This window comes from Carassius auratus, chromosome 35 (genome assembly GCF_003368295.1).
Source record: "Carassius auratus strain Wakin chromosome 35, ASM336829v1, whole genome shotgun sequence".
In the NCBI taxonomy this organism is placed as follows: Eukaryota; Metazoa; Chordata; class Actinopteri; order Cypriniformes; family Cyprinidae; genus Carassius; species Carassius auratus.
Genome location: NC_039277.1, coordinates 8,681,688 through 8,709,170, shown reverse-complemented (window position 1 = coordinate 8,709,170; position 27,483 = coordinate 8,681,688). Strand labels below are relative to the sequence as shown.

General features: G+C 37.0%; 1 protein-coding gene across 2 annotated transcripts; it reads left to right on the top strand.

Annotated features, from left to right (window-relative positions):
• On the top strand, positions 1 to 26,708 carry LOC113054244 (protein turtle homolog A-like). 2 transcript variants are annotated; one of them, XM_026219652.1, is made up of 22 exons: positions 1 to 284; positions 5,260 to 5,344; positions 5,479 to 5,673; positions 11,953 to 12,102; positions 13,274 to 13,425; positions 14,443 to 14,560; positions 15,787 to 15,928; positions 16,018 to 16,163; positions 16,977 to 17,119; positions 17,357 to 17,497; positions 17,720 to 17,836; positions 18,214 to 18,364; positions 18,607 to 18,718; positions 19,038 to 19,225; positions 20,338 to 20,555; positions 20,691 to 20,775; positions 20,924 to 21,091; positions 21,225 to 21,261; positions 21,369 to 23,561; positions 24,118 to 24,287; positions 25,222 to 25,388; positions 25,536 to 26,708. In XM_026219652.1, the coding sequence occupies exons 2-21, from the start codon at positions 5,287 to 5,289 to the stop codon at positions 25,377 to 25,379; spliced, it is 4,842 nt and encodes a 1,613-aa protein (XP_026075437.1). In that variant the 5' UTR covers positions 1 to 284; positions 5,260 to 5,286; the 3' UTR covers positions 25,380 to 25,388; positions 25,536 to 26,708. The 2 variants fall into 2 exon arrangements, with proteins under 2 accessions (XP_026075437.1, XP_026075436.1); XM_026219651.1 differs by having other exon boundaries at positions 21,366 to 23,561.
• Positions 26,709 to 27,483: the final 775 nt, after the last annotated feature.

Genomic DNA, 27,483 nt, shown 5'->3' with positions numbered 1-27,483 from the left:
TGAAGCAGCAGCGGGGCGCTGAAGCGCGAGCGTAACCCTCCCATAGAGACAAACTTTATGTGCTTGGGTTTCTTCACTACATTCATAGGCACAAGAGGAAAGTGAAATATTATTGGCCAGTGTTGTGAAGTTGTGAAGTCTTGAGGATTTGTTTGTGATATGGAATTAATGCTGAGAGAGTATTAGTTCTTACTTCTGGAATAATTCCACGTTTTTTTTTTTCTTTTTTCGTCATCAATGCAAAACAGCGCTGCTTACCACAGCTGATAGATGAAGTGATACAGGTGAGTATAAACAAACTCACTCTGACTTACACGTTACGTTCTTTAAGATATACTAGGTGAAAAAAAAATGAATAAACATTTATACATTAGAAACTGAAGGTAATAATAATAATAATTGCGCGTTTTGTGTAATCCTAAAACCGAATGAACGCTAGCACCATTTAATGAAGCGTAAGTTGACGTCACTTGTAGCCTATGTAAGCGCTTGGTATCTTTAATAATTTACGTTCACTAGTCACTTTACACTTCATCTATGGTTTACATGGTTTACATTTACATGTGATCTATCTATCTATCTATCTATCTATCTATCTATCTATCTATCTATCTATCTATCTATCTATCTATCTATCTATCTATCTATTCTTTTTTATGAGACACAGAATAATTTTTATTTGCCATTAACTTAAGTTGTATATTGCCGGCAACATTTATATGCTTTTTTTGGGTCTATTGTCTATTTATTTATTTTTTATTATTTTTTTTTTGTCGTTGTTAGTGTGTTTGCTTGAGAAGTGGGGGATTTATTTAACGTTTGACTGTTAGCAAGGACGAATTAAAGGGTTTTGTTGCCTCTGCAAGGGGTCCAGGTGGATTTGTGGGGGCAGGTCAAGCAGAATTGCCAACATCTACCCAGCATGAGGCTTGTAGGTAGTTGTAGATCAATTTCTAACCCGTTCATCTTTAGTGTAACGTATGGTGAATTCAGGTTGATTGTTTATTGGGACACTCAATCTGTCATTCAACCTGAATTCATTATTATATTTGGACATTTAATCTTATTATATGTATATTTTCTTTCGGGTTAGGTAACTCTTATTGTATTTCTGTTATTGAAGTTCATTAAGCGTTCCTTCATCAAACTTCCCTAATTGAGTGTAAACAATACTTATTGATTGCAAACAATGGCTGTGACAATTGATTTTCCTTTTCATCAAATGTTAGCCCAGTGTGACTCATGTGTAGATCCAGAGTCAGTCACATGCGTAATGTAGTCAAATTCACAGTATGCCTCAGTGTATTCGCCGGCCAGAGACATTGCTCTTATTTACAGTGATATTAATCTGTCACTTTTCCCAGGCTCACTGCAGCCAGATTATCCTGGATTACACCGAGTCTCTGTGTCTGATCCCTGCTGTCATGAATCAGTGAGCATTCATGCACACCGCCATGCATTGTATGGATTATAATGCTTACATATGCAATAGTGTTATATATTTTTACCATTACAGAAGATCTGTAATCAACACTGTCAAGGATATGGCACTTTCTCTCTCCATCAAATGGCCGGTGACATTTTTTTTTTGAGGGTTTGACACTTGAATTTGTACGTGCTTATTTCTGTCACTGTTAGTTTTGTTTGTGTTCGCACCACTGCAGGAATTTGCATGTTGGTGAAGACTGAATATTTTTCCCTTATACAAACAGTGATCTCATTCCTTTCGTTTTTTAGATCATTTAAACTAGTTTATAATGGACTAAAGCAATCCACCTATAGCAGCTAAATCTCTATTATCATTCTAAAATGTGTATGGATGTTTTTTTTAAGTGCGCATTTGGTTGCATCATTCATAAAAAGGCTGTTGTTAATGCTTTATAAAATAAGGAAAGTGGGTTAACATTTCTGACCTCTACAAATCAATGGTTAGTCCATTTGGCTGATTAAATCCATGAGCTCCGGTGTAGCTGCGATCACGTCAGCAGGGAATCTGCTCTGAGCCTCAGAGTTTCAGGTCCAGCTGCTACAAATGATCTGTTTATTTGCTCCAGCGAACAAATGCGCTGGTAAAGTAGGACTCACTTTCACAGGATGACGTGACTGCTGTTTTAAAGGCTTTCAAAGAGTAAATAGTTCTGTCGCAGGTTGCTAGTGTGGACGTTTCTTGTTTGTTTCGCTCTTTACAGTGTTTTTTGTGCTTCTTTGAAGTTAAAGTTGGTTTACTGCTCTGCTACATCTTAGAGGAACGCAGACGTGTGAGGTTTTGTTTGTTATCTTTGGCCTCATTTAAATCCAACATGAAGCCCCCGTAGAATCTCATTTTACTTCCATTGAACAAATGAGCAATTTAAACATCAAAGTGGGTGTTATGAAGAGTTCTGCAGTGATGACATATTTTTGTAGGACAACTCATTAGCATCATTCTGGTGCTCTGGACAAAAACCCATTTTTTCCATTGGCTTTTTGGATTATTGCTGTATCATGATAATCTTCACAAATTTATGAATTTTGAAACTATATGATATATATACAAACTACGCCATGTTCTCTTGACTTTAACATCACATTAACTGAGCTTCCCACATGTCTTTCAGTCTTATATATATATATATATATAAAATAATAAATAAATAAATAAAATTGTTAAAATAGTTCTCAAGAGCATGATTCAGTCTGTAGCAGATATTGCTTAAATAGTGACTAAATGTGTGGCCTAAGTGACGGCAGCAGGAAAAGAAAGTTGGAATTACACATCGTTAAAGTCACAATTCGACTTGAAAACAATTTTAAAAATTTAATATTGTACTTAAAAAAAGAAGAAGAAGAAAAAGTTTACTTTTTTCAAGTTTGATTTCTTGTTGAACAAATTTACTCCATTCATGTTTTAAAAATTGGCCTAGCACTCTTTTATATGTTATTATTTTTGTTACAGCCCAGCTTGATTAAGCAACATTTCTGAATTGTATTGTCATCCTTTTCTACTTGAATGCAGTATATGTCAGATATGAATAATTGAAAGACTGGTGATCCTTTTGCATTAAGCTTAAGCTTGTAATGAATGGGCTATATTTAGCCTTCATGCTCGATTTGGCCCAGTTATTTCTCATAACATCCAGATTTATAGACTGAGAGAAATTTGTGACATGAGCTCAGCCTGTCCTTTGTAAACCCTAAGAAAGAATGGATGACTGAACTGAACTCTTTCAGTGCCTTAAATTAGCATATCCTGCAATATGGTCCCAGTTTAATGTCATTTGAAGACAGAAAATTGTATAATTCAACATTTGCTCACTGGTTAGACAAAATGTTTAATAGTAAAGGACTGTAACCCTTGCCCCCAAAGATAAATAAATTGGATTTTACTGCCGCTTATTGAAACTAAAACAGTAAATCAAAAAGACAGCCTTTGTGTGCTTGGTAATTTATGTAGGACTTCGGTCTAGCTGGGATGGTGCTAATGTTCCCACTAAGATTGAAAACGTTATTTCTCAGTGTTTTGTGAATGTTTAAAATGATCAGATTTTAAATGTGTTAAAAAGGTTTTCCTAGTTATTCTAACCCTAGAGAAAGCATTAAGGGAATGTTCCATTTTTATAATTTTGCAAACATTATGGGAAGGTTACTTTTGAGTGCTCTCTAAATGTTTTGAAACAAGTAGTAAGAAGCAACATTTAAAGAAAGTTCGACAAAGTTGTTTCCATGAATGATGTATAAATAATGTGTTGAGAAAGTCTGGATAACTTTGAACAAATGTTCTATTAACATTAAGAGAACCTTGCTAGAACATTAGCCAAAGGTCTGGGAATGGGCAGACCTTCCAGCTTTTGTCCGAGAAAACAAGTTTATCAGCATCCCATAGAGCTGATGCATTGCATTTTACAACATACAAGCAAGTATTTAATTACCCAAGTTCTCATGATTTTTGTACCACAAGCATTCTAAACTGTTGAATAGACACTAACAAAGTAAACAGACTGGTAGCCGAGTGTGCGGTGAGAAACGTGTGACCTGTGGCATTGTCTTGGGACCCCTTTCAGGAGCTTAAGAATGGTTCTCCCTCATTGCATGGGTATAATGAGCAGGCGTAGGCATTGTGCGCTGGTGCACAGGCTCACAGTTAGCTAATTGGAGCACTAGCTTTAAACTTTGCATGAGTCACAGGCTTTAGTATCTCCAGCAGCACCCAACCAACCTATTGCTTCTTGATGTGTTAATGATTTACAAGAAGCGTGCAACGTTTTACTGATGACTTATGATGGCATTAGTTCTGGCAGGTCACGTGAGTCAAGCTTGCATCAGCTGACTCATCATGGCATTCCTATAAAAGGTCTGTTCAGAAATATTCAGCAGCTTTAGTGTTTGCTCGGTAGCAAATCACCCTCCTCCATCCCCATCTCCTCCTTACACCACAGTCAGGACTTGGCTTCTGATTTCTAGTTGAATCAGACTTTGCTTTATCCTGAATAATGTGTTACACTTAAAATATCATTAAGAACATTAATGATAACTGGGGGGTGGGGGTATTATTGCTCTTCCTGCTCATCATGTCCAGCTGTAAGGATGGGCAGGGAGTTTTTGCCCAGAACAGAACCAATCCGCCAAATCCAAACTGTAAGTCAAAATGTAAGTGTCAATCATTTTGACGATAGTCGTCCTGACAGAAGTAAAATTTTTGGCATCTATAAAGAGCCTTTTACACCAAAAGTGTAATGAATAAACTTCTGTCTGAAGGAAGAGCTTCTTAGTCTGCGCCTAATTCCCAATTTCTGTCAACACGGATAGAAGAGAGGTGTCAGTGAATAAATGGGAAAACAAATGTTTTTATGTAGTAAAATGTGTTTTCTTTGTCTCCTACTCTTACAATATTGTTCAACATCATCAAAAAATAAATACAAATAAAATGTCTCAGTATATTTCACTCTCTTGTTGAACTGGAGTTTGACTCATAGTTTTTGAGTCAAGCTCATTTTACAGCCTTCCTTTCAACTGTGTTAAGGTTTATGGATGAATTAGCTGGTTCAATTCAGAGATGCTGTTGAGCTCACTGTGTACATAAACAATACAATGCATACATAAGATCCCATAATCCTCCTGTGTGCTCTGAGATTACAGGAACAGGCAAAGCAAAGGAGGTGTGGACGTGTTTGTGACATACTCTATGGTTTAACTCATATCTATAGTCAGGTGGGGTTAATGGTTTCTGTGGTCGAGGTTTGTTTGCCTGTTGTTTGATCTTGTGTGTTTGATGTTCTTCAGGTATGTGAATCTGAATGAAAACCCATCATGCTACTGAAGATTCTTCCTCTGTTGGAAGTCATTGTTGCAGTACTGTCCCTATTCAGTGAGTATTATACAGTAACTACTTTACAACTGATATATGCACTAACCTCCTTCTCATTTAAAGTCGCTAGTGTAAATATATTTGTAATTTTTTTATGGTTAATTATCAGATTTCCTTGTATTTACTTATTATAGATCACACTAGTGCAGCAGAAGTCCATGTCCGTGCAAAGAAAGGAGACACTGCTGTGTTGACATGCAGTCTTCCAGCCCTGGATGAGGGCAGCTCTGCTCCTCAGCACGTCATCGAGTGGGTGCGTCAGGACTATGATATCCCCATCCTCATCCAGTTTGGAGTGCACGATCCCAGAGTGCATCCCAGCTATGACGGTGAGTGCCTCAACACTGGCAGCTTTTTTAGGGGTTAACAACCTCGGGCACAAGAAGGGTTTACATTTTTGTAAAACTGTTATCATGCATCAAAGACAGACAGAAAGAAAGAAAAATTAAATTAAAATAAATATAAACTATGAATGGATAATAAATAACAGGGTTGGGATTTCAACATTTTATCAAAGATAAAATGTATATAAAAAAAAACATTTGGAATAAAAATATGAATGGGTAATCAATAAAAGGATTGGAATTTTAAATAAAATGGAAATGTATCAAATTAAAATACAATTTGGAATAAAAACTAAAAATGAATATGAAAATTGAATTATTTAAAAATAACAATATATTAATAAAAATGTAATGGTTATAATAATACAACTGTATTAAAAACTATGAATTTATAATAAATAACAGGGTTGCATATTTAGCCTAAAGTAAGTGATTGCTCAGTCAAGGACATCTAGTTTGGGACCAGATGTTGATTTGCTGTAATTGCTAAACTTATTTTTGCCATAAAGTAAAGAAAAACACATGATTATTCATTTTTCTTACTAATTTTTTATTCCTTATTCTTTAAAAAAAAAATGAATTTTGAGGATATTGAATGAGATCATGTGTTTGTTTGTTTGTTTGTTTGTTGTTAGGGTCCAAATAATGTTATTTCTTGGCTGTCTCATATTTAGCATTTTACATGTTTTATAATATTGTGAAAATCACGCAGTAACAGGGTTGAGTGCAAAATGTGGACACAGCTAAAATTAGTCAGTAATTGGGAATCATTTTTTATTACAATGAACTGAAAACCTTTTCAACAGATTTCACTGACATTTTGGCATTAGTGTGTCTATATTGTTACCTCTGAGCTGGGACAGGTATGGCATTGTAAACCACATCCTACTATGGACAAAGCAGTATCTCTCCCCTCTTTCATAATTTGTTCTCCTGAGTGCCACTTTGGTTATAGTGGGTCTCAGCTTACAGTAACTCTTCTCTTTTGTGTGCTGTGGGACCTGCTAGTTTCTCCCCCTCTCATTGCCGAACTCCCTATTGTGTTTTGGGGAGCTGGAATACAAAAGGTGTCTAAGGGGAAAAGAGTCTTTCAATAGGTTGGAAATACTTTTCCCTCCCTTGTTTTTAAAATGACAGTGGATCTAATATAGAAAAAAAAAAAAAAAAAAAAAAAAAAAAACCAGGTAACCCTGCAAGTTTTCTGTGCTTGTAAGAGCCTCACCTTCCAGGCAGTGAGCGGGCATCAGGTTCAGCCCTGCAGCGATCGCAGTGCGTCCCTTTGCAATTAAACAAATTCTCGCAGACAGCACGTCACCTGTTCATCGCGACGTTGCCCGGGCGATGGAATGCAAACCCACTGAGCATTAGCAATAACTGATTAAGTTAACTTATAACATGGTTTATAGCCAAATTAATTTTCTCATGCAACAAGCAATTGTCTACGTGGTAATGTGTAAAGAATAATGAGTTTGTTTACAAGCGACAGTTTATAAACAAATTATTTACTTGTGCGACAAGCAAGCAACATGCAGCGGTTCATACACAAAATACACAAATTTGTTTAAAAATTGCAGTTTCATAGGTGATTGTGTTTACTTGTACAACATGCAATAGTTCATACACAAATGTGTTTATATGTGCAACAAACAACATTTTAAAGTAAATGTAGATCACTTTTAAGCTAATTGATTTACTTGTGAAGAAAGGAACAGTTCATAAGTGAATCAGTTTATTTGTGCAACAACACTTCATACACAAACGTGTTTACATCTGCAATAAAGCAACATTTTTAAGAGAATTTGCAGTGCTTTGTAAGCTAATTTGTTCACTTGTACAACATGTAACAGTTCATACACAAATTTGTTTACATGTGCAACAGGCAACATCTTTTAAGTGAATTTCTTGTGAAAAGCATCGGATTATAAGTTAATTTGTTTACTTGTGCAGCATGCAACAGTTAATTTACAATTGTGTATACATGTGCCGCAAGCAATGTTTTTAGATGAATTTGCAACTTTTTTTGTTTTGAATTTTTTTTGTACTTGCACGTTTTCTTGAACAAACAGATGATAATGTACTATTCAGCAAGTGATGGTTTTTTGCTTCTTGCGTGACGAGCAATGACTTGCAAGCAAATTTGTTTACTTGTGTGAGAATCTGTTGATAGTGGCTCCATATCTTTTAGACATTTAGCATGTGTTAGCACTTCCTAGTAGCATTTTCGGAGACTGAATACCACTGAATATTGATTTTATTCACATTCCTTCCTTGTGAACTAAAAGAAGGAGTGAATAGCCCCATGTACACCAACAGCCGAGTAAGGGTTAGAGGGCGTCACAACAGTCCTTTTTATGCGATGAGAAACAAAGAAAAGAAGCAAAAAGTGTAAAGCCGGGATTTTTGTGCAGTGAGGGGGCAGGTGCAGCATGGGAAGAGGTGAAGGGTGAGCTTGGTGGGAATTTCATTGCTTTGGGCAATAAAATGTCTCATGTGTCCACTCTGGAGCTCATACTGATATTATTCAAGATGCCATAACTGTTATGCTCCACAAAATCTAAATGTTTAGGTTTTGTGGTGTTTATTTTTATACATCTTAACTAGATAGAATCTAGCTTGCTAAATGGCAGTAAAGTAGAAGCGATCTGTAAATTGCGGAGAAAAGCGTGACCATCAGAGGTCTTTTTAGAGACGCTCTCTATTCCAGATGACCTCCCATCCCCCTCATCTGTCACCATTCATGTCAAGCTCAATGGAGTCAAAACTCTTTCTAACTTGCAGCACGCTACCTTGAAAGGCCATTGGTCCGATCAAACTAAGCAGCTTCCCAGTAGCCCGTCATGGTGATTCAAATTTCAAAAGATAACAGTCTTGAAACACAATGAAAAGAAGACAGATGATGAATAAGGTGTGAAACCAGACCAACGCTTTCCTGAGCTGAAACTGGAGAGTCCCTACCTGGGAAACATGTGCCAAGAGGTGACACAATGTCTCTGGGATACAAGGCAGTGGATAGGATTCAGACTCCAGGTTTCATAGCCTCAAGTCACAGACTTGTTAAATACAACCTCCAACTAGGAAAACCTTCAAACTTTGAACCTTTTTGAATTTGAATAGGCGGTTGTAGTAACTTGAGTGTTACTTAAATAGACTTAATTACAGGTCATTTGCCCTTGTTCTTAAACTTGGTTTAACAGCTGTTAAAGAATAATAGTAATTGCATTCTTCCAGCAAAAATCTGGTCTAACATTGCCTTCAAATGATGAAGTAAGTGGATACAAATGACATGGATACAAATGACAGCATATGTTACTTCATACATTAAGGAGTCTAATATTATCCGGAGATTTGAACTGCCGTCGACTAAGCAACAGAGTGAGCGTTTGTTTGTACGGCCATGATCTGCTGTGGGAAATGGTTAGTCAGTCCCAAGTAAACAAGTGAGTTTGTACTTGCGTGTGAAGACTTTGCTGCGCCAGGAAACAGGTGAACACATATAGATAATGTTTTTTAATATATTCGACTAACTATAGATTGTTGTTAAGAGATACTTCTCAGTCCAGTTGTTAGTAGTCCATGAATGGGCATAAACTCTCACAAGGTTCATTTGCTCATGTTTTTCTCTTAAGATTGACTCAGAGGTTTTATAGCTCAAATTTTTCTTCCCACACCTCTGGAATTGAGTTATATATTACGTTTCATTTATATAACATTTTTCTCAGATGTTTGTCCGTAAATTGTTTAGAAGAAATCAAAATCTAAATTAGACAGTTGTTGTCAAAGTAAAAAACTCACACTATAACAAACATAGAGAATATAACAGGAAATAATTTGAAATCTTTCAGAAATAAGTCCAAATTTGCTAAGGGATAATTAAATGATGCACAGAGTTGTTTTTATCATCTCTTATAACAAAACTGTTTTATTGAACCCCATGAATGTGGAAATCCTGTTGTAAATAATATCACTTTTTAAGACTGATGTTCCATAATTACCCAGACTCATATATATTTACAAATCTGAGCACAGTGTGAGACATTGATGAGATCTCTTCATGTGGGTTCAGCAGGATCTTTTTCTTTGGAGGTAAATCTGTGAAGCAGGAGATTCGACAGTCTCAGTTTGCTCTCATTTAATCTCATTTAATCTCACTTTATTTTGGAGAAACATTAAAGAGATCTCTGTGATTTCCCTCCTACTATAACTGTTCTCCGTCACACTGTGGTCTGACATTTCTAAACTAAACAGATTACTTTCTCCTCAGCTTTTTTCAGGAGTGTCGAGTAACTTGAGAGTTTAAATTCATCCCAAGCCCCGCCCCCGAACTGATTTTAATCCCTGTCACCACGGCAACTAAATTCAAATCCACACCACTGGCAGGAGTGACCATGGCAACATTTTAGTGCTGGCTTGTACCCTTGGTTTCTGGGCTGGACAGGAACATGTTGTATAGTCCAAATCCCCAGGGATGATGGCATCCGTGTCCCTGTTTCAGTGACCTCTGACTTCCATGTGGGTGAAATAAACAGAGGTGGATGGGCCGTGATGCTCTCAGCTGTTATCTCAGCCTGAGCTCTGTTTCCACAGGCACTCCTCTTGGGAGCTTGGTTAATGATTGCTGTCACTGCCTATTTTCATAAACACATCATAGCTATGCTGCATGCATCGGCCGCACACGTGTTTGCAGATGATGGATTTTCAGTTTGGAGTCCTTTTTATCTTTGATGTGGCTTCCGTGGTGGAGATTTTGACCGCTGGTCTCTTTAAATGACGATTGAGTTTAAGAATCAAACAAACCAGTCTTTGAAAAGCTCATTTGGTTGAATGAAAGGGAGATGAAGAGAAGGAGAGAGAGACGAAAGAGGAGGGAGGGGTGAGTCAGCAAACACCGTCACTACAGGGTGCAGTCACCTGGCAACGGAGAGATAGAGTTTCAAGCACTGAAAAGATCTAGACTAAACACCGAGTCTATCTGAGCCTTCTCCAATTAAACTAAACGGCATACGGGACACGTAAATGGACAGTGTGCATTTTAGAATTTTAGTCATTACATTTAAATAAACAAAAATCATTAAAAGGTAAATTCCTCTTCCAACTAAAATGGTTTGTTGGACACTTAAATCTACAATATGTCATTTAAAATGAAAATTCATTTATATATTTTGTTGCATTATTAAAATGATTTGAAAACATTACGCCTGGACCAAATATGCTTTATTTGTACAATTTGATTAGTTTAAAATAAAATTGTATAAAAATATATTCAGCTAAAATATGTGGTATATTGGTGTATTTTAGAACTGAATATGTTTTATTAATTTTAATACAAAGTACTTAGTAATGTAGTTTTTTGTTGCATGATTGAAAGTAATATAATTGATAAAAAAATGTTTTATTTGATGCTTAAATACACTTTAACACTTATAATTTTAGAATTTAAATTTATTGAATTCAATTGAATTTTTAAAAAAATTTAAACTATTTCAAAATGTTAAGTCTAAATAAGGTTAAGACTAAATAAACTTCATTTGTAATTGATTATTATTTTATTTGTATTTATTTATTTTTGACATTAAAATTGTAAACTTATATTAAATGGACATTAAATGAACCAAAATAATAATATTAAAACTAATTTAAAGAAAAAGCATTTACATGTGCTCATACTTCTAAAATAGATAAATGAATATTATATTATGTAATTAATTACACTGTGTTATTTATATCTGCAACATATATACACTTTGCATTTGTTTTGTGCAAACTCACAAATTCCATGTGTATTTTATTTTAAGTTGATATTAACATTGTGAAAAGTAAAATTTGCTTATAATAATGTAAAAAAAAAAAATATATATTTATATAGAAAAATACTAATAGTACTCACACACACACACACACACACACACACACACACACACACACACACACACACACACACACACACACACACACACACACACACACACACACACACACACATATATATATATATATATATATATACACACACAAATATAAAATACATTTACAAATGCACACACTTTATATATTTTTTATATTTAGCTTGTTTTCTTGGAGCTTGTCGGATTATTTAAATAAAGTGTATATTTAATATTTAAAAAAATATATGCTTTTTTGTACAAACTCACAAGTGCTCATGTGGATTTTAAATCAGTGTTTGAAAATTAGTCTGCAACGAATATGCACTTCTCTTCAGTTTTGTACATATTTGTAATTTCTGATCCTTCCCCTCTCCTGGACCAGGACGAGTGTCACTCGTCAGGGGGACATCACTGCAGGTGAGGGGTCTTCTCTTGGAGGATGAAGGCTGGTATGAGTGCAGAATCCTCCCGCTAGACAAAACCACAGATGAGGCTGGCAGCAGCGGGAGCTGGACTCTACTCTCCGTTACAGGTGAGACTCACCATATACAGCGAGTAGACCTGAATTATTAATAGTAAGAAAAGATATCCAATTTTACCATAGTCTGAATCAGAACCATTAAAGCAATTCTCTTTATGTCAGATCAGAGAAACAATGCCATTATGCTCATCCCACAGTCTCCAAACCAAACACGACTCCATTCAAACATGCAGTGTACAATGAATGAATACACAGCCCAGCCTGTTTTCATGCACCTGTTACCAGACTCTACTCACGCACCTGTTCGAGAGTCTGCTCTGTCTCGGTCGACCACACCTCCAGGCCATTTTCTGACACTCAAAAACAAGTGTTGGCCAGATTACAGAAGCCATGTGAGGCCTGTGCTGGCATTAGGTTCAGTTTTCAGCTCATTAGTTCTTTGAGCCGCAGGACGCCAAGCAGAAAGAGCATCTAGCAGGCCAGGCTTTCATTAAAGTAAAAAAATAAGTAACGAGTAAAGCTGAAGGTGCTACTTTAAACCTTTAGCTTTCGAAACTGTAAGTTACTAATGAGGCAGTCAATGAATCTAGCAATTTGAATTTGTACTTAGTTACAAGCTACTGATAAAAGGGGAAATATTTATACAAATATATTTAAGATATATAGATACAATACACTACCACTGCGGTCAGTACAATTTTTTTTTTAAAGAAATTATTTACTGTTATTTAGCATTGAGAATTAAATTAATCTGAAGTAAAAGGAAAGACATTTATAATGTTGCATTCTGTGTAGGAATACATTTCAATTTAAAAATATATAAATTCAGATTAAAAAAAAGTTATTTTCAATTCTAATATTATTTTAAAAAATACAGTTTTTACTTAATATTTGATTGTAAAAAATGCAGGCTTGTTAAACAGTGGTGTAGATTATTAAGATAATTAGATGTGCAATATTTAATATCTAAATTGTAGATAATATCGACATGTAATTTAATGTAATTTAGATTAAAAACTTTTAATTATAAGAGTATGTGATTTAAAAATGAATCAGAGAAGAAAGCCTGTGATTGAAAAATACATTTAGTAACCCCTTAAAACAAAAAAAGAAATAATTTATGAATTGCTCTTCATAGCATCACATTTGATTGTTAATGAATATTTATAATTCTTTGAAAGATTCTGACACTTTCGTTATCTGTGCTCATTTCTATGTCTAGCACCTCCTGTGTTTACGGAGACCCCCCCTCCTGGAGTTGAAGTGTTTGTAGGGAGATCGGTAACCCTGAAGTGTTCAGCTCGGGGAAATCCACGGCCTACAATAACCTGGTCTAAAGATGGACGACCAATAAAACCTCAGAACAAAGTAAAGGTGGGATATTAGTACTTCAAAACCCATGAAGTGGATAAAAATGCTATTGTCTTCCCTGTGTTGATATATTTCAATATATATGGTGTTTTGGTCCTATTCAATACGTACTGTGTAAATCGTAGAGCTCACTGTGCCCTGGGAGGATGCAGTGGAGGAAGCCTATGAATGCTAGAGCCTTAAGTATTCTGAGGTTGCAGTTGACACAAAGCAATGTGGCTGGAAAACAAAGGTTTGTCCAGTCGAGGTTGACTGCAGTGGCTTCATAGGGAGATCTGCCATCAGACTCTTTAAGGAACTAGTAATCCAAGGCCAATCCCAAGCTGTCAAGGACCTTTCCCGTGCCACTGAACAAGCGAAGTCAATCGGTCTGGATTAAGAGGAGGGAAGCTGTCTGGGTCCTATAACAACAGAGGTGAAAGCAGAGGGGGCACACCTGGGAATATCATCGAAACACCAAGGAATGACCCCAGTGAAGCTGAGAGCTCTTTCCCTCTATACCTTCTCCCCTCCAGCCCTGGTACCACCACTCAAAATGCTCTACACTGTTCCCCATTTATGTGAGGCAGGTGCAATACTAATACGGCATAGTAAAACCTAGTCCTAAAACGCAACTACGGAAAGTTGGGTGGGACATATCGAAGTTCTAGTCCTCTTTTAAATAGACAATAAAATTAGGTTCACATCACAGCCTGGAAAAACACTGTGATTTATTACTTGAAAGCGCACATTTCCGAGAGCATTTGATTGGACAAAAATATGTACACACGACTCCAAACAATTTGAGTCATAAGCATTTTAGGCCATTTTACTAGAAAAGAAAGATGTTCGTTTTGTCAGCTTTTGGGGTTGTACTCACTTTGATCTTTAAGGTTACAGACATGAATTAATAAGGACCTTCTTTTTGATTTCATTGACTTCCTCAGGTTCACAAATGCAGTGGAGGAGCAGATCTAGAATATCCCCCACTCTCTTTTCCCGACTTTCACACACTTCCTATCTCTCATTTTTATCCTATAGATCACGAATGGAAGTGTATCTTTCCATGCTGTAAGCAGAGAAACATCAGGCCATTATCAGTGTGACGCCTCCAACACTGAAGGAAATGTATCTCACGTCACACTGCTCAAAGTCATTGGTAAGTCAGCACTGATATTTTCTCCTCATTTAGGATGATTATCTGTATTTCTCATGCTAGGGCATTGCTGTGACCTTAGATTTGTTGGGTGGACCATTATAAAACTTATCAGTCTTGCTCATGAATATTAATTAGATTGCATAATGTCTCCCTATTAATTAGAACTAATTTGGTGGAAATCAAGTAAGTGAGTGTAAGCCATATTAGGATTACTGGATTCTATTTTTGGTCTCAAAATATGATTATTGCCCAATAAGAGGAGAAGGGGGACAATTTTCACATTAGTTGTAAATAGTTTCTAAACCCCTAGCTCATGTAATTATATTCTACATGACAACTACAAGCTTTACTGATTGAATGGCGCCACCTAGTGGTGCTGTTTCATTACATTACATTAAAGCGCACTTCCTTTTCAAGTGAACTTAGCTCAGTCAATACAGAATGATGCCAGTAATAAAATAATGGGTTCAGTTCCCAGGAAATGAACGGGTAAAACAAACAAAAAACAAACAACAACAACAACAACAACAACAAAAAACAATATAAGTTTGCTAAATGCTTATTTGTAATGAATATGCATTTGTCATGTACTTCAAATCTTAAAAGTATATTTAAAAATGTACTTGGAGTTAATGAAATATTAATAAAAGGTCACAAATATTGAAGTGTACTTACAGAGAGTACGCTTGAATGAATATTTTTAAAAAATCTTTAAAAAAGTGCACTTTGTTTGTAATGTCAAACTAAAACTACTTTACAGTAGATTTAAATCATTATAAAATAACACTCATTTTGATGTTTTGACAAACATGATAAAACATGTTAATTACTTCATGTATACAGTAATTACAAATGCATTTTAAATACACAAATTACAAGTTTCAATATAGAAATCATTAACATTAAAGTATTTTTGCTTGTCTGTGCATTCGACAGTTCACTTTAACCATATTTAAGACACAAGAAGTAATAATGAATTTACATATAAAGATGCAAGTCCTGCATATGTGTGTCAAAAGCACTCTAAAGTTCAGCTAATTCCTTTAAATATTAATACAAAGTTGAATACATTTCTATTTAATTGTAAATAGCATGCAGCAGCTAAGTGTTTGAAAATATTTTTTTACATTAGGAAATTTAGAAAAAAATGATATTATTTCCATAAAACGTTTTTCTTTCAACATATTGCTGCATTATGGAACATTGTGTATTTTGTCTAACAACAGGCCCTCCAGTGATCGTAATTCCTCCAACGGACACCGTTCTCAACATGTCCCAGGATGCCAAGTTGAAGTGCCAGGCTGAGGCTGACCCCCCCAACATGACCTATGTGTGGCAAAGACAGGGAGAAGACATTTACCACATTGAGTGAGTTCTCTTCTAAAACTGTGAACTTCCCCCTAATTATTTAAAGGTAATGCATAGCTTATGCATAACTCATGTGGTTTTTTTTTTAGGTCTCTGAAGTCACGTGTTAAGGTTATAGTGGACGGTACACTTCTCATATCGCGTCTGATTCCAGAGGATTCTGGGAACTACACCTGCATGCCCACTAATGGACTTCCTGACTCCCCTTCTGCCTCGGCCACCCTCACTGTGCAGCGTAAGTGTTTCACAGAATAATGAATTCATTCATTAGGGTTTGTTTGCACTAGTATACGATTGACACTAGTATAACCCTAGTGTAACTAGAAAGTATTAGTTTCAACTACATTCATGTTCAAATGAGACACATCCGGATGATATTGTTGAATTTGAATTAGAATTTTGTAGCCATCATTTTACATTATGTGCAACATTTGGTGCAAAATGAAAATTAAAACTAGCATAAACATTTTATTTAATTACATATGTTTATATAAGTGTATGATATAAAAAAAATCCACATCCCTAAGATTTTAAACCAAATTGATTTTGAATGGAACTTCCAAAGATGTATATTTTTATCTGAAGCACTTATTATATGTTAATCACTCATTTGACTAATTTCAAATTAAGAAATTAATACCGTTATAGAGCAAGGACACAATGATTTGATCAATAGTGACAGTAAAGTGATTTACTGTTAAAAAAAATAAATTAAAAATAAATAAAAATGAAATAAATTAAATTATTTAAATACATTTACATAAATCTTATTTTGAACTGTGTATAAAGAAAGAATCCTTAAAAAAAAAGGTTTAAAAAATATTTGGCAGTAAATCAGTATATTAATGGAATAATACATTTAATTTTAACATGCATTTTATATAGAGAGTAGTTATTTTAAATTATAAAAATGTTTTACAATGTTACAGTTTACATGTTACTTTTTACTGTATTTTGATCGAATAAATGCAATCTTGGTGAACATTAACTATTTTACCCTAAACATACAAATAATGTATTAAATCATATTTAAAATGATATTGAACAGACCCAGCACAGGTGATGAAGATGGCCTCGTTGACCTTCCTCCCCACTGGCATGAGGGGCGTCATTGCGTGCCCCGTCAGAGCTGAACCACCATTATCACATGTCGACTGGATCAAAGATGACAAACCACTTGATTTAGGCATTGTGAGTAACCATTGCTTTTTTCAGTATCATGCAAAAAACCTTTTGACCTTTTAAATGTACATTTTATATGTGTACACTGCTAGTCCTAAGTGTTTTTTTCTCCTAGCTACTAATGCTTGACATATTGATTCGGTGATACCATGCAGTGCTTACCCTCTCTTGGTGACGTAACCTCACATCTCTGAAAGATCATTATTTCAAGAATCACTCAGAATAACTGTGAAATTCTTTCAACAGTATCCTGGATGGACACTGACTTCAGAAGGCTCTATCATTATAGCAACAGCTAATGATGATGCTGCAGGTGTATACATGTGCACTGCCTACAATAGCTTTGGGACAATGGGCCAGTCTGAGCCCACTACTGTTATACTACAGGTGGGGCTTTACACAGTGCTGCCATTTTTAATTATTACTATTTTTTGTTTACTATAAACTTAAATATCTACAAGTACACTTTTTTTAACAACAAATATCTGTAATAGATTTTAAAAAAAGTGGCGGAATGGTATGGAAATACAGTGAGATATGGTCAGTATAGCTACATTTTCAAGCCATAATTTAAATACCCTTAAACTTTGTGTTTTCCTTTTCTTTTAGGATCCTCCATCATTTAAAGTATCACCTCGTAAAGAGTACAGACAGGATATTGGTAGGATGCTTGTTATTCCATGTCAGATGGACGGTAATCCGGCTCCAAAAGTCAGCTGGAAAAAGGTGAATGTCATTACACTGTGCTCTTTCTTCGTTCACTTGTCAGCGTGATTATATTCTTCCATATTTCTTTAGCACATACAGTATTTACATTAAACAAATTCCCCCCTTTTCCATGTATTATTTTATATAATTCATATAAATAAATAATGAATATAATAATAAGCACATTTGCAATACAGCAATACATTACAGCTGTTTATATGAAACCGTGCTGATTAACATTAGAAAAAATAGCACCGGTCTTGTGCACAAAAATTGAGTTTTAATTTTCTCCAAATGTTATAATGCACCCTCTATAGCTGGAATTCAATAACATTTTTAATTAAAACTGATGTTTAATCTCATTATATGCTTCGTTTTGGCACTGCTCCTCATAGATTGGCATAGCCTCTCGCTCACTGTTCACTCTGGCAGTGAATGGCTCCCTCATTCTGCATCCTCTCAGTAAAGACCACCAGGGGGAATGGGAGTGCAGTTCCACCAACCGAGTGGCCACTGTATCCGTCAGAACAACAGTCCATGTGCTCGGTAAGACCTTAGGCATCTAGATCAGGACCAATGTGATGTTTACTGTGACAGTAAGCACAGACATCATCTGTGTTCATTTTGGGCTTGGATTTCAGAAAAAAAAAACACCTAAGGGGGCTAAAGTTGAGTTGAGCTGAGTTGAGTAGTCCTCATCTAGACTGAACCTGTAACTTCGGAAGTTTTCACACCTCATGTATCACACTTCATGTGTCACACGTATCTTGTTGCCTTCTGATTCACAGGTACAAGTCCACATGCAGTGTCATCAGTATCTGTGATCCCAGGAATTAACCAGGCCAATGTCTCCTGGGTGGCTGGCTTTGATGGAGGATATGCCCAGAAATTTACTGTCTGGTTGGTGTCTTGTCTTGTTAAAGTTTATCTCTGTTTATCTTGGGAAAATATTTTGAAATAGTAGTCTGTGCAAATGCAAGGCAGAATCACAAAGCTACGTTCACAATACAAATCTTAAATAGGTGCACAAATCTCACAAAATTGATGTAGCATTTTGTCATGCTACATTGCTATTGGTTGGCAAAAATGTCGCATTTTTAGCTAATTTAACTCTGCTGAAAAAAATGAGTAGTGTTGCTTTTTTCACTGGATGGTTTATGTCTGTCTTCATAAATGTACTGGATTTTTTTGAAAACTTGTGCAAACATTCTTTTTTCAGGTATAAGCAGGTGTCAGGAGAAAGGAAAGAGGAAAAGCAAGAGTGGCTGCCTTTCTCAGACCTCTCCACTGAAAAAAGTCTGTTGGTCACCAATCTTCTTCCTTCCACTGAGTACCAGTTCAGTGTCGTAGCCCAAAATAAAATTGGCACTGGGCCCTTCAGTGAGATCACCACCATCACAACTCTGGGTAAACATTAGCTGTCCATAAGAAACTTTCAAGACCTTTTTAAAGTTGCTTCAAGAGCCAAGGGCCCTATTTTAACGATTTAAGCTCATGGTCTAAAGTGCAGGTGCACTCAGGGCATGTGTCTGAATCCACTTTTGCTAATTTAACAACGGGAAAATGGTTGGCGCGCCCGGCCACATGGTCTAAACATGTTGCCCTTATTCTCTTAATGAGTAATGGGTGTTTTTTTGTGTGTAACATGCAACAAACCAATCAGTGTCTCATCTCCCATCTCCATTAAGAGCTAGTTGCACATGCGCCATAGCGGGTTCGCTATTTACATGGCGGAATGTAATTTTTATTTAATTTGTGTGCTGCTGCACGTCCCAGTGTGTGTAATAAGCAAAGTGTACATGCGTTGTTCACCCGCCTATAGGTGCATATTACTAGCGCTCTTTAAATAACAACAAAATATTTAAATAACAATAAAAAATATTGCGCAAGACTTTAGACCAGGTTTGAGTTGCTCTATGGTGCAGTCTGTTTTCATTTCCTCAAAATAGCAACATGCCCACAATGCATCTGAACACACCTCTTTTTCAGACCAGCATTCACAATTTACGGGTGCACAATTGGGCACAAATGCATTTGCTATTCAAACAACATCGTGCAAAACTAGAACTTTGTTGGGCTGAAACTAGCAAAAACATTGGGGCCAGTGTATGAGCCCCAGGTTTTCATGGCCATGAACCACGATTTGTTACATTCTGTTGCTTTTAAGTGGCATGTGATTAGGGTGATTGCATTTTATTTAACAAAATATTGTACATAGAAAGAAGATAATGCCTGTACATTTAAATTTGAATATCTTATCATTTTTATTATTTTTAATTAATTGTGTCATTTTCTGTGAATATACTAGCATATAGGTGGCCTCAAAGCTAATAGAAATGGTCTAAAAAACAAAAATTTTGATTTCATTGTGTCTTTAAAGCATGTGTGTTGGCTACCTCATGCAGACCCAAATCAATTTAAAACCATCTGTGTTTATGCTGCACACTGTGGATAATTGAATAGAATCAAGCTATTCATTTTAGTCTCTCTCTTATTTAATTTAATATTTAATTTCACAGATGCACTTCCTGTTGTGGCCAAGCTGGTACCACCTACAAATCTCTCAATCAATAAGAGTTCAGAGGGAATTCTTTTGTGGTGGTCAGTGCCCAAGGCCCAGTCTCCACCCATTGACAGTTTTGTCGTACAGTCACGCCTTGAAGGAGGGGAATGGATTAATCTGAAAGAGAACATTAGTCCAGTTCAAAGTCAAATCTTTCTTCCAGGGTTATGTAAGGTAAATATTCTTGAAGACATGATCTGAGACTTTCATGAATCAGTCAGCTTGTCATTTTTGATAAATGCAACCCTTTCTTCCTTTTCTTTCATCCTTATTATCCTTAACTTTCTCACAATGCATCACTCTCTGAAGGACTGCAAGTATGAACTGAGGCTTCTCTCTCAACGTGGAGATCAGCTGAGCATGCCCAGTCCATCAATCAATGTCTCCACCATTGGTTAGTGCTTCACATATTCCTTGTTCTAATCACCCGCCTGTAATATTTTCGTCAGAAATTGTTAGAATTAATTTCTCTAAACTATACTAAGAAAATCTATACGTCTTTTAACTTACCCAACCATTAAACCTTTCTTTGGGTTCTGCAGGAATTAATAAGCACCCAGCCAGTTCCCGCCTACTAGACTATCCTGACCAGCTAATGGCTGGCGTTATGGGTGGAGTAGGACTCCTTTGTCTTGCTCTTATCCTGACCCTGGCAATTGTCTGTTTCATTTTTCACAAAAGGAACCGAAGGCGCAGGCAGAATATCAAGGGTAAAGAAACAACACTTTGAAATGTATCCTCCTTAGAGAATCCTCTCACTCCTTTATTTCATATTTTTATTCTTCATGCATGATCATTTATCCTGTCACTCATTCCACTGTAAAATTGGTTCCCTCCATTCAGATCTCCCTCCTGCAATAAATAAGAACCCTTCTGAAAAGTAAGTTCACCACCCTCACCTCATGAAACCTTTGTTAATTGTCCAAAATTTTCCATACATTGCAAACATTTTGGAATGTTCTAAATTCTTATCCTTGACCTTAGCAGCCCTCACAACACCCTAAACCAAAGGCTCCTACCAGCTCGTCCACTCTCCTACACTTCCTCTTCTTCCAATCACTCCTCCAGTGAAAAGTCTAGTCACAGGGATTTTCTTTCCCAGCAGCAACATCTCCTGCCTCAAGCTAACCTTACATCCCACCAACCCTTCCCTGAGAGCCATCTCCAATGGGCATCGCTTGCCCCTGTGTCTTCTGTCGAGTTCATTCACAGAGGGTTTGATGGACGCTTTATTGTTGATCCTTGTGAAGACACCAATATTGTCAGTTCTCAGAACAAAAGGAACTCATGTCAAAACTCCCATCAGTCATCAGATGGTAACAGGGACTTCAGAAACCAGAAATCCCAGTCTTTGAGATCCTACAGGGATGAAAGAAAAAAAACACCCTTTGTCCTTTCAGTGGATCTTCCACCTTTTGGATCAGATATCCCTTCTTCCAGCAGAACACGAGCTATGGCTAAGCACCTCTCATTGAATGGCTGTTACATACCCATTCGGGAGCAAGATTTCTTGGATGGACTAGACCGAACAAGTCTCTCGTCAGTTAGCATTGGCTCTTTTCTCTATCCCCATTCAGAAAGTACTATGGGTCGACAATCCCTGAAACAAGATACCAAACACTCTACAGCCAGTACCCTGGTTTTGCAGATGGAGCATGAGAGGGAACAAGGAAACCTAAGTCGCTGTTTAACTTTAGCTCGTGAGAGAAAGGAGCTTGAAAGGGAACTGCGCAAGTACACTATTGATGAAACTCCATATAGTCATGAACAGACAGATGATGAGTCTGGACAAATCTGTAAATTTCAAGAAACCTCAACACCTCAGGGTAACTACCAAGCAACTAGACACAGCCTTTTATCTGAAAATGGCAGCATGTTGAAGGTGAGAGCTGCCTCTTGCATTCCGTGGGAGGAAAGACACAGGATTTCTTTAGCAAGCTTGGTTCCCCTACATACCTCTCATGGAAAGGATACCAAGAATAGGCAGAATCAACAAGGTTACTATTCCATCCAGAGATCCAACTACCAAAGGTCTCGTAGTCTAGACAGAGGGGAACACCAAAAATCACAAACATGGGACCGAAGACGAAGCAGAACTCCCGTTGAGTCAAGTCTTGGTCATGTAATGGATGAACCTTTAATCTACAAATTGGAAAAGACCCAAACTGATATAGGGCATAGAGGCCAGAGAACCTCAAGTAGAAGTCAAAATTATTTGGACCCATGTATTTATTCATCCTCAGATGATCAGCAGAGGCTGACCATAGAAAGAAGCACTAGACAGATCAATCCAACTAGTGTTTATTCAGAGATGAGTGTAGATGGAACTGGTCTTGAGAGCCAGTCTTCTTATTCAAGGTCTATGCTGGGCACTAATCACAGCTATGAGACTCTAGATTATGACAGACCCAGATTATCAGATCTTGAAAATGACAGATCAGTAGAGTCAGGACATATGAGTTTAAGAAAGCACAATTGGTCGAGCAAATCTGTATCTCAAATGAATGTCTCTGGAACAATGCCTCGGAAAACAAAGAGTCTGGGGTCAAACAATTGGAATCGGCACAAGAGCACCCAAAGTTTAGATTCAAAATTGTACAAGGACCACTTTTTGACCCCTGATGCTTGGGTAGACTCGCTGACACTTGGACAAGATTCTAAAATGTCCCCCATAGCATGCAGACCCAACTCTGTGGCAGATAAGCCTAAAAGTAGTCCCAGTTTGCGAACAGATTCATCTGTGCCTTTAGAAAGACAAATACAAGACACCAGTCAACAGGGCTCTAAAACCTATGATGGTTCAAAATCCTGCAAAAACCTTCGGTCGGGAAATAGAACTCATGCTGCCTTATCAATAGGGGGTTCTAGCTGGCCTCAGCCTTATTGCCCCTCTCTGCCAGCCTTGCCATCTGGAAGACGGAGCCAAAGCCAAGAGAGGGAGAGAGAGGAGGAAGACGAAGATGGGCAGGAGGTGGATGTAGAAATTAACAGATACCGGAAGAGTTCAGAGACAGAAGGAAGTTACAGAAGTTATGCAAGCCAAAGCAGTGGTAGAGGCAGCATGGATGCCCCTAACTATAGGCAGTTCTCTCTCAGCCCCCCTCTCACAAGTTCTCCAGAGACAACAGAGGACAGTGACAGAGACGAGGCAGTTCTACAGGATCCTGAACAACATGAAAGGTACAACTGGCTTTTCTTTTTCCTGCTCCATTTATTTATCTTAAAGGGGTCATAAACTGAGAAATCAAATGAACCTTGATCTTTTGACATATACATTAACAGGTCAGTTTAATATAAACAATCCTATAAATGTAAAAACTCAAAACTTTCTTGTAAGTTTAAAAACAGCTTTTATAGGAACCATGCTCAGAAAACGATTTGCTTTGGAATGTGCCACTTTATGATGTAATAGTGTGTCTAAGATGAAAAGATCAACGGCTACTTCTACAAAAATGCATTTCATGACCCCTCTAAGCTGTTTTCAATTACTAAAATAGATTAATTCTCTTACAAAAAGTACCATAATACTATTTGTATTTGCACTGATAATACCTTGCTTTTTTAACACAAGACCATGGAAATGCCATGTGTTTTTTGACGTTTACATTTTAATACCACAATCTGTGGATATAGTACCATGGTAATAACATGTTTGGCAGTTGCAAGGAGAGTTGGATATCCCTGATTTAAGGATATCCACAATGACACCTCACATTGCTTTATCTTCTGACTTTAGATCTAAAAGAGGCTCTGTGGATGAGAGTTATGAGTGGGACTCTGCTTACGTCCCAATGCATCCTGTGGACCCCAAAGTGTCAATGAGCAAGGCAGGTCTTCAGAGTCAACTGAAGAAGATCAGCACTACAAAAGATTATGGCAGGCCAGATTTAGACCTGAAACAAAAAGGTAAGAGAAATGCCAGCTCTGTTTATTGTAACCCAGCGAAAACAGTCTTAAGCCCCTTTCACACTGCACGTCGGACCCGCAATATTCCCGTAACATTGCCTGGTCGCCTTCTCAGTGAAAGCAACCACGTCCTGGAATTGATTACCGAATTGAACCCGGGTCGGGGGCCTAGTAACATTGCGGTAATCGAGCGCTGTGTGAACAAAAGCCAGATCTAATTCCGTAACGAAGTGATGACGCGAGTTATCGCGCGACTCTTTTACCGGCTGTTTTGAAGGAAGATCAACATTCGCGACGAAAACATATGTGCAAACTGTAATGAAGCAGAGATCAGTTAGTTCCTCACTTTCCGCGCTGACGCTGAGATCGTTTGCTTGCTTCAGTTAAAGTATAACGTGCCAAGCGTTGTCGACTCGTACATTACACGTCACGCGCTGATGTCACGTGTCGTTACGGGATCTTCAAGGGTTGTGTGTGAAAGCACGCACATATACCGGGTCATCACTGGCAGTGTGAAAGTGCCAAATCTAGCGACCAGGGAACAATTACAGGAACACTTTACCCCTGTATTTGCCGGAATGGCAGTGTGAAAGGGGCTTTACTGTTGTGAAAATACCAGGAAAGCTGTTCCTTCACTGTAGTATGCTGGTTTATTGTTATCGTGTCATCTGTTTCAATTTTACCTGAGCCTAAATGCCAAAAAGTGAACTGTGGTCGGTTGATCTGTCTTGTGTTATCGTTTGATCCATTTTGACAGATTATACCAATTACTAAATCGTACCATCCAGCATTAATTGAAAGTACAATAGGTTGTATAGCCCTCCTGTTGTGTTTGTGACTGTGGGAGTGAAATTATGAAGACTAGTCTTTCGTTTTACACTAGACATTTTTCTCTTTCTGGTTTCATTAATCTCCATTGTCTTTTTGACCCCAGGTCTTTACCCTCCGGCTGGTTGGAAGGAATCTGTGCCACTTTTTGAACTTCCTAGTATTCTTCCTCCTCACTTCGAGCAAGAATCACTTCTTGCCCAGGAGATTCGGAAGAGCTTCACATCACTCCCAGACCCAGAACCCGACACTGTGCTTTTTTGATTAAGAACAGTAAGTACACCATTCATGCTGATTAACCTGCACTGTTTTCATTTTATTTCATATACTCTTAAGAAGTCTGAAATTGTGTTGGAACACGAAGATGATTCGATTTATTAGTCAAAACTGCGCCAAATGTTAGCATGTTCTCAATTCTAGATTGGACACAGCATGGTTCCCATCAACACACATCTGAATGGTCAGGATGAGAAGGGACACTAGGGTTCACAATTAATTGGACATCTGTAGACCACTCAAGCACAAGAACACACAGTCGTCTGCCCAACTAATGGAAATGACATTACCTAATGGATGGGCCAAAGCACAGTGAAGGGAACTGTCATTTAAAGAGCTTACATTATGTGCTGGGGATGCAAATCAAAAAGGGAATTAATAATACAAGACTTTGCTCTATGCACCCTGCTGTTGGAACTGAATTTTAAATAAAAATGTAAAAGCTGTCTCAATGTTGATTTTTGCAAAGGCTTTTGATTGTTCTGTAATCCCTATTTTGACAGTAAGTGCACATTATAATTTTGAAACCTCATCAAAGCTCTTTTATGCTATGGTTAAAGGAATGCTTTTTTTTTTAAGTGAAAAAGGACGTTGAAATAAAGTATAATTTGTTAAACTGTCAAGTGAATTGGAGTTACATTTAAAATCTTGTCAGACATTTCAATGAAAATTTGTGATTGAAGTACTGCTTTGGCAGCAACTTCAGTTTCCTTGAAAATCATTGGTCCTCCCTACTCATTCATACCTACCTCATACACGCTACAATCCCAATGACACCATTAATGTAAATTTCACACTGTCATTCACATGGAGAAAAACCACTGCATAGTGATCAGTATGCAGTGCATCATTTAGTCCTGACAGACTGACTATTGGTTTAACTCTTTCAAGATAAAAACCTCTAGTAGAATGTTTTGTATTGAAGTTTCAAATGTTTTTCTTTTCACTTTTGTAAATGGTGTGTGAGCTTCTTGTTTAAGAGTTTGTAATGTTGCTGACCGATTCTCATCCAAAGCAGCTCTTTTTTCTGTGTGTTTTAATGAGCCGTAGTGTCTGACAATGAGGTTTGAGTCATTTAATGAGAAAAGAAAGTGTGTTAAATTGGATGATTATTTGCATCAGTGTCCTTTTTCAGGAAGAATATAATAAACAGATACTCTTTCAGAGTGCAACTGGAAGGAAATGAATTAAATCACTGCAGGTCATGAGAGTTAATTACGTGTCACGTATTGGCTGAGCTTGACAATACAGAGTTAAGTGAACTAACAGAGCTTAACTGTTTACAATTAAACCAAACATTTCACAGTTCAAATTATTTTCTTTTAATAAAAAAAAAAAAAAAAAAAAGTTTTTAAAAGCAATTCAGATTGAACTATATGGTTGTTTTATTGGTTCCGAAAGCTAAAAATACTATAACTGCACTGTAACAAATTCCACTATTCTTTATTTTCTGCCAGTATGAAATATCCTATATATATTGCCTAATGCAAATCCACTGATTGGGAAATGAGCGACATTTGGTCCACTAACCGGTCTCGAGTCCCACGGAGGAGATCAGAAGGATACAAAAGAGGAGCGACGACAGTGAAGGACAAGAGAGGACCAGGTCTGGGTTTTATTTTGTGTTTGTTTTTGTTTGTGCGTGGCAGTGGTCCGTGAGGGGCTGTCACGCTGTTTTGTGTTTATTTTATTATTAAAGTCTTGATTTGAATGTCTGCCAGTTCCCGCCTCCTTCTTCCCGTGATTATGAAGTTTTTAATGTGTTACAGCCTTATAGGTAAGTAATAATATTTTGCAACTGAAACTTAATAGTTAGCCAGTGCAGAGACTGTAAAATTGGGGTAATATGATCATATTTTCTTGACCTGGTAAGGACTCTAGCTGCTGCATTTTGGACTACCTGTAGCTTGTTTATTGAACAAGCAGGACAACCACCTAGAAGTGCATTACAATAGCCCAGTCTAGAGGTCATGAATGCATGAACTAGCTTTTCTGCATCAGAAACAGATAACATGTTTCGTAGCTTGGCAATGTTTCTAAGAAAGAAGAAAGCTGTTTTAGTAGCATGGAAAATGTGATTTTCAAAAGACAA